This window comes from Benincasa hispida, chromosome 9, assembly GCF_009727055.1.
Source record: "Benincasa hispida cultivar B227 chromosome 9, ASM972705v1, whole genome shotgun sequence".
NCBI lineage: Eukaryota > Viridiplantae > Streptophyta > Magnoliopsida > Cucurbitales > Cucurbitaceae > Benincasa > Benincasa hispida.
In genome coordinates this window covers 9536867-9544906 of record NC_052357.1, presented here as the reverse complement: position 1 = coordinate 9544906, position 8040 = coordinate 9536867, and the positions used below count along the sequence as shown (strand labels likewise).

Sequence of the window (8040 nt, the reverse complement as noted above, 5' to 3'; positions counted from 1 at the left end):
ACCCAGGTGATTTAGGTACCATAGGGATTGGAACAGTTGCTCAGTCAGGTACTCCTCAGTCTTTTAGTTTCTTTGTTGAAGGGAATGAGTTATGGATTCTAGATTCAGGAGAGACTGATCACTTGACTGGCTCATCTGATCGGTTACTCTCGTATTATCCGACTGTTGGAAATGAGAGGATTCAAATTGCAGATGGGTTCTTCACTTCTGTTGCTGAAAGGTTGATTGTCGCCGTTTTAGGGATTAATTCTACAAAATGTTTTACATGTGCCAAAAATTTCTTACAACTTGTTGTCAATAAGTAAAATAACCAAAGATTTGAATTGTAGAGTTGCCTTCTCACAAGATGGTGTTTTGTTTAATAACTTGAGCTTGGAGAAGACGATTGGCATTGTCCGATATGACAAGGGCCTCTATTTCCTTTCTGAAGATGCTTCCTCCAAGAATTTGTTTAGGACTATTTTTTTTATCTTCATTTACTATGTCTAGAAAAGATTATTTATTGTGGCGTTTTTGTCTTGGACATCTAAGTTTTCAATATATGAGATTTTTGTTTCCCCATTTATTCTATAATGTGAATATTTCTTCTTTGTCTTGTGATGTATGTATACATATTAAACAGCCTCGTGTTTCTTTTGTTTCTCAGCCTTATAAACCTACCCAACCTTTCCACTTGATCTACAGTGATGTTTGGGGTCCTTCAAACATCTCTACCCTTTTTGGTAAATGATGGTTTGTCACATTCATCAATGATCATACCTGGCTTACATAGGTATATCTTCTTGCTGATAAGTCTGAGGCCCTGTCTACCTTCCAACAATTCTATACCACTATCTTAACTCAGTTTAATATGAAGATTGCCATTCTTCAGAGTGACAATGGACGTGAGTTTATCAATCACACCCTTCGGGAATTCTAACGTCAAAAGGCTTTATCCATCAAAACTCTTGTGCTTATACTCCGCAAAAAACAGAGTGGCTGAACGGAAAAATTGCCATCTCATTGAAGTTGCTCATTCCTTGATGATTCCGGAGTCTCTCCCATCGTACCTATGAGAAGATGCGGTTCTTACTGCAACCCATCTCATTAATAAGATGCCTTCACGTGTTCTAAAGTTTTAAACACCCCTTGAGTGCTTTAAAGAGTCCTGCCAGTCTACACGTCTTATCTCTGAGGTTTCTCTTCATGTGTTTGGGTGCAACTTTTGTTCACACTCACGGTCCTCACCGGAAAGGAATCTATTGATTCTCTCCCAAATTATCGCACCTAAGTTTGCCCCACGAGCTCAAAAGTGTGTGTTTGTCGAGTATCCTCTTTCATCAGCGAGGCTATAAATGTTTTCAATTACCTTCCAAAAAGTACTTTGTCACTATGTATGTCACCTTCCTTGAGGATAAACCATTTTATCCTGTTAGTCGTCTTCAGGGGGAGATCACGAGTGAAGAGACTAACAGTTCCACATACTCTGTACCTATTAATTTCAATCTTAAGCCTAGTCCTAATGTTCCTGAATCCAGTCTACCTAGTCCCGAACCTGATCCTACTATTCTAGTGTTTGTCCTCCCTACTAGACAAGTGCTCTGAATAACATACTATAGGAAGAAACTCATAAAGGAAACCTAGGAAACCCATGTTGTTCCATCGGAAAGTGTCCAAGCATCAAAACCAGCTCAGGTTGAAGATTCTGTTGTTTCAAAGAAGGTCCTTGAAGAGAAGTCTAGGCACATAGAAAATGGTGAGACGAGCTCAGAGAAGGTTGAAATTATAGGAGGTAATGAGGTGCTAGAAGATCCTCAGGAAGATGAAGAATTATCTTAGAAGTCTGATATTTGAAAGAGGCCGACGAAAACTGGCAATTATTATATCACTATTGATATGCCAATTGCTCTGAGGAAAGGAACCAGGTCATGTACAAAGTACCCTATGCACAATTTTCTAACCTATAGTAACTTGTCTCCTGTTTCTAAGGCTTTCACTACCCAACTGGATGCTCTAGCAATACCTACCAGTGTACATGCAAACATGGAAGTTCCCGAGTGGAGAACGACAGTAATGGAAGAAATGAGAGCTCTTGAGGCAAACTAGACTTGGGATTTAGTGGCCCTCCCTAGAGGTCACAATATAGTTAGTTGTAAATGGGTGTTCACAGTGAAGTATAAGTCTGACGGAACGCTCGAGAGATATAAGGTTAGGTTAGTTGCTAAAGGGTTCACTCAGACGTATGGGATTGATTATTCAGAAACTTTTTCCCTAGTGGCTAAGCTCAACACGATCCGTGTTCTTCTGTCTGTTGTCGTGAATAAGGATTGACCTCTACATCAACTAGATATAAAAAACACCTTCTTAAATGGTGAGTTATAAGAGGAGGTTTACATGAGTCCTCCTCCAGGTTTCAAAACTAAATTTGGGAACCATGTTTTCAAACTCAGAAAGTCCTTATATGGGTTGAAACAGTCTCCTAGAGCATGGTTTGATAGGTTCACAGTGTTTGTTAAATCCCAAGGGTTTGTTGAAAAGCATTCTGATCATGCATTGTTCACCAAAAAATCACTTTCAAGGAAGATTGTTGTTTTGGTGGTTTATGTCGATGATATCATTTTATCAGGAGATGATATGATAGAAATTGTTAAGCTAAAATAAAAGATGGCAGGCGAATTTGAGATCAAAGATCTTGGTAGTCTGAGGTATTTTCTCGGGATGGAAGTGGCAAGCTCGAAAGCAGGAATATCCGTGTCTCAACGGAAATACACTATGGACATGTTAAAGGAAACATGAATGACTGGTTGCAAACCCATTGACACTTCTGTTGAGGTCAATGGCAAACTGAAAAACATTACGGAAGGAATTCCTGTAAATAGATAGAGGTATCAACGCCTTGTAGGAAAACTGATTTATCTGTCTCATACTAGGCCCGACATCTCCTATGCTGTGAGTGTGGTAAGTCAATTCAGGCAGAGTCCGTATGAGGAGCACATGGAATCAATGACTCGAATTCTGAGATATCTGAAGTCCACCCCAGGGAAGGGCTTAGTTTTCATAAAATATGACACCGGAGCATCGAAGCATATACTGACTTAGATTGGGCAAGATCAGTGACCGATAAAAAGTCCACCTCGGGATATTGTACCTTTATATGGGGAAATTTGGTGACCTGACAGAGTAAAAAATAGGGTGTAGTTGCCAAAAGCAATGCTGAGGCAGAGTATAGAGTTATGAGCCTGGAAGTGTGTGAAGAAATATGGTTACAAAAAGTTTTATCTGATCTTCACCAGGACAGTCCGGGTCTCATAAAACTGTATTGTGATAATAAGGTTGTCATCAGTATTGCCAACAATCCAGTACAATATGATAGAACCAAGCATGCTGAAATTGACAGACACTTTATTAAAGAGAAGTTAAACCACAGGGTTATCTGTATTCCTTATCTCCCTTCAGTCCAACAGGTTGCAGATGTTCTTACCAAAGGATTACCAAGACAGATGTTTGAAGCTTGTATTAGCAAGTTGGGTCTTGTTGATATCTATGCCCCAACTTGAGGGGCAGTGTTGAAATATGGTTCATTAGCCCTAAGGGCATATTTGTCTTTTATTTTATGCTTACTCAATTAGAATTTTCCCCATTCTATTTATATCTGAGGTTGGGGTTGTTGTATGACATTAAATAATAAAACTTTTCTACCAGGGTTTTTTCTCCTTATATTAGGGTTTTCCATGTAAACCTTGTCTTGTCTCTTTTCTTCTTATCTTTCAATAATACTAAATAAACTATTTCTATTTTATTATAAGATTAGACTATAAATACTAAATTTGTTTAAAAAATATACTTATACATTAACAAATTTCCATACTCTCTAAATTTTTTTATAAACGTTTAAAAATATCTTTAAAATATAAATTTTAGAATTTTGGACCAAAATAAAGATATAAAATGACATATGATAGAACGAAAATTTGGATTACCACAATATTTTAAATCTTCACCATATAGTTCTATTTCTTATTTTCGTTTGATGTTCTAAAAAATTTCTAATAAAGTTTTATAATATTTATAAAAGTCGTTTGGTAATATTGCAATTTGAAAGAAAAAAAAAACTTGGATGTAGCCGTACAGTCTAGGCAACATCCTATAACACAGTGTTGTACAATTTTCTTTTTTGAAAAAGAGGAGAATGTAATTAAGTGGAGCTAATTATTGTCTATTTTTAAAAGAGCATTAAGAATGCATCCATCTCTATGCATACAAATTCACACAAAAAAATTAATTAAAAAAAATATATTTTTTAAATTTAATTGAACAATATGATAGAATTTTCAAATGCTGCTCCAGGTGCACATAATTATTTTTCATTTTTAAAATTACCGTTCCTTTTTAAGCAAAGGCAAACTCGGGGATTTTTTTTACAATTTAGCCTATTTATAAACTTTCTCCGCGAAAAGGCTCACACTGGTCGTAAACACAGAATCCTTTCTCACGAACTCAGAGAGAATCTCATCGGAAAGAGACGCCTGAAATTTTCCGAATGACCAGTGAACGGAAAATGCCGTCGGTGCCGGAGATGGCGGTGCAGCTACCGGAGACCACTAAGGTGGCGGCTATGGCGTCCGAGAGCGGCACGATCAGCGGACCGATGGAACGGCCGGAGCGAAGCCTCGACCGTTTGAGAGCCGATTTGTATCAGTTAGTGCTGAGGCTGATTTGTATTGCTACTTCCACGACGGCAATGACGTTGATGGTTACCGCCAAGGAGTCTAGCACTGTTTCCATTTACGGATTTGAACTTCCCGTTCACTCCAAGTGGTCGTTCTCAGACGCATTCGAGTAAGTTCGCCGTTTTTAGTGTTACTAGTTTTATGCCTAGAGGTTTTGGTGAGTTCAGTCTGTGAATGGCTGGTGAGAAAGGAAATAATAGAGGGGTGGAACTGTGAGATCCATTAGTTGCAAATATGTTTGCTCTGTGGAGGACTGGTGCTCCCCTGTAACTATAATCACTGCTGAACTTTCATGTTTGTCTTTTATTCTCTTCATTGCCTGTTCTCCTTCAATCTTGAAATGCCTTCAGGAAATCTCGCCCGAGCCTAATAGGCAGGACTAGCGGACAAAGTGATGAGACGTGTATTTTCTGTCTGCGTTTGGGGGAAACATTTTACTGCTATTTCTCTTCATTTATTACATTTTTTTTTTCTTTGCACCCAAACAGAGTATTATCTAGTTCTTATCGTTTCTGATCGCTTTTTGTTTCACCATTACTGACCTGCCTACTTTCGGAAAAGCCACTTTCTATATTACCGTTGATTCAGTCGGCTTTCTTCTGTTGGAATGCTGACAAATTTACGCTCCTTCGAATATGAACAATGGAATCTGGAAAACCCTCTTCATTCAAGTTTCATGGCTTTGTCTAAAATGAACCCGTGAACCCGATTCCTTCTTTCCTCAAAATATTCTTCATTTCACGTTTGTCATCTTCTGGACTGGTTGTGACCCTTCATACAAAAGTTTGACCAACTGTCTTCTGCTTAATGGCTTTGTCTTTCTTTATTATTCTTAATGCATCCACTGTCGCCACAGGTCACCGTTATGGTTTATTTTTTTAAGAGTAATAAAACAAAGAGTTTGTTGCATTTGTTTGTACTTCGTTATTATTAAAATGAATTGCGTGTTAAAACAGAGTTGGTATTGTGGGGTGTTTTTGAATGAGTTGAAAGTAGTTGAACCCTATCAGTTTATGGTGAGTGTAGGTACCTTGTTGGAGTTTCAGGGGCTGTCGCTGCCTACTCTTTGCTGCAGCTGCTCCTTACTGCTTCCATGCTTGTCAGGAAGTCCCCAGTGCTTAGCTCCAGAAGTCATGCCTGGCTCATTTTCGCTATTGATCTGGTAATTATTTTGTGCTGTAGCTCAGGGAAAGAGAAGCATGTTGCCTATAATTTCTGGGAGAAATGTTTTTGTGGCACCTCGTTATATGTTAGGAACAATGGTGATGTTTGTTAAGTGTAGATATAATTAAATTTACAGTAACTTATATGCCTATGCTTTTAAATTTGATGGTGATTTAATATTGTATTGGAGCAATATATGTTGTGTTCTAACTTCTAGTACTAATGTCATCTTCTTAATTTATACTGTGACTCATCAGCTTAATGAAAGAATTTTGAAGGAAGAAACCGGGTTCTCTAGTTCCCGCCAATTTTAAGTACTAAAAATCTTTCAAGTTACTTAATGATGAACAGAATTGTTAGATAATTGGTACATTTAAGTTAATATTTGTTTAGTTATTAATTTAGATTAATTAGTTATTTGTAATCTTTCGAGTTAATTAATGATGAGCAGAATTGTTAGATTGTTAGTACATTTAAAGTTGATATTTGTTTAGTTATTAATTTAGATTTATTAGTTATTGGTTATATTTCCTTCAAGGCTATAAATAATCACGTTTGAGGTGTTTGACTCAAGGAGTTTGACTAAAGTACATCACTTTTTATCTTATTAATCTCCTACATTGTGGGTCCTACAACTTGACAACTTCTTAAATTTTACAATTCTGGTGATTTCACCTGTCTACTCTTACCTCAAACGCTCCGTCCAGAGTTGAAGCTTTTGAAATCATATTGAAAAGTATATATATATTTTTTTTGTTCAAGAAGATCTCTCTCAACTTAGAGATGGACTTCTCTTGTTGAGTCATGAATTTGATATAATATCTTCTATATTTCGTTGCATCAATTAATATTTAAATATCGTAGGATTAGGCAGTTGTTTTTGTTTTGTGGGATTAGTTAGAAGGGAGAGTATTATTTCAAAATTTGGTTGTGTTGGTTGCAGGCCTTGGGATATGCATTGATGAGTGCTGGATCAGCTGCAGCTGGAATCTCAAATCTGAATCGAACTGGCATTCGACACACAACTCTGCCCAACTTCTGTAAGGCATTACAACGCTTCTGTAACCATGTTGCCATCTCTATTGCCTTCACATTCTTTACCTGCTGCTTGCTCACCACTTCTGCCATCCAACGCGTTATTTGGCTCTCCAAAATCTAATTACAAAGAACAAACAACTTTCTGTCTCTGGGAAAACGTATTGTGAAGAATATGGCGTTCCTCTGTTCCTTCTGATTCCATGAAATGTTCCTTCAATCAAAAGAAACTTGTATGGTATACACATACATGGGAGCATCCCGCTGTTTTAGCTGGGATTGTTCATTTAGTTAGCTAATAGTTGTTATATGGTGTATTAACTTTGATCTCGAGAGAGTTTTAATAGAATGAGGTTTGTTTGAACTTCCTTTCTGGTAATTCATGATGAAGGGAAAGTTATAGCACAAAGACCAGAAACCTCACTTGTTCATGTCGCCCTTCAACATCAGTTAATGTTGGAAGGTTTAGGTGATTGAGTTCGCCTAGTGGCTAGTATGATGTACGAGATTAAGATGAGATTCAAGTATGGCTTATAAGTTGAGAATGGACCCATTATCATCTCTAAAGGTCGATGGTTAATGAAAAAGAAAAGTGATACCTTAGTATAATAATGACCTTATGAGTTTTTTAAAGGAAAAACAGTTAAAAACCATATCATGACTTGTTGGTTGATACGTTGTTAACCTTATAAATTAATTAAGTTTAGGTCTAATATAACTCAATTTATTAAACCGTAAATTAAATAGGTTAAATTACACCTTTAGTTCATGAGTTTTGAAGTTTGTGTTTATTTAATCACTAAGCTTTTTAAACTACAAATTTAGTCCTTGATTTTAATTTCTTCTTCTTTTTTTTTTAGAAAAAAAAACTCATTGATCTACGAGACACAAAATTGAAAGCTCATAGCATTTAAAAAAGAAAACTGAAAATTAAGTGAGAATTGAGAACAAGTAACGAGAGCGAAGGTGAAGTAAGTGCAAATATCGAATTACCGAGGAGTATTAATATGAGTGAGTGAGTGGCTAGAAGCAAGCTTCAAGGACCATCCAATGTGCTTCTGAGAATTGTTACGGTAATTTCACTATGTGATGATGCAAGCTTATATATATATATTATATTATATATATATAA

The 8040-nt window shown here is 36.7% G+C and overlaps 1 protein-coding gene across 1 annotated transcript; it reads left to right on the top strand.

Annotated features, from left to right (window-relative positions):
* The first annotated feature begins 4404 nt into the window (after nucleotides 1-4404).
* Nucleotides 4405-7353, top strand: LOC120086633 (CASP-like protein 3A1). Its single transcript, XM_039043373.1, has 3 exons — nucleotides 4405-4818; nucleotides 5736-5871; nucleotides 6817-7353. The coding sequence occupies exons 1-3, from the start codon at nucleotides 4520-4522 to the stop codon at nucleotides 7030-7032; spliced, it is 651 nt and encodes a 216-aa protein (XP_038899301.1). The 5' UTR covers nucleotides 4405-4519; the 3' UTR covers nucleotides 7033-7353.
* The last annotated feature ends 687 nt before the right edge of the window (nucleotides 7354-8040 follow it).

Excerpts from the sequence above, each read along its gene's own strand:
- LOC120086633 (XM_039043373.1), top strand. The coding sequence starts at position 4,520 with ATGACCAGTGAACGGAAAATGCCGTCGGTGCCGGAGATGGCGGTGCAG. Across the intron at positions 4,819-5,735 it reads TCGTTCTCAGACGCATTCGA|GTACCTTGTTGGAGTTTCAG; the intron begins GTAAGTTCGCCG and ends TGGTGAGTGTAG. Across the intron at positions 5,872-6,816 it reads TCATTTTCGCTATTGATCTG|GCCTTGGGATATGCATTGAT; the intron begins GTAATTATTTTG and ends TGTTGGTTGCAG.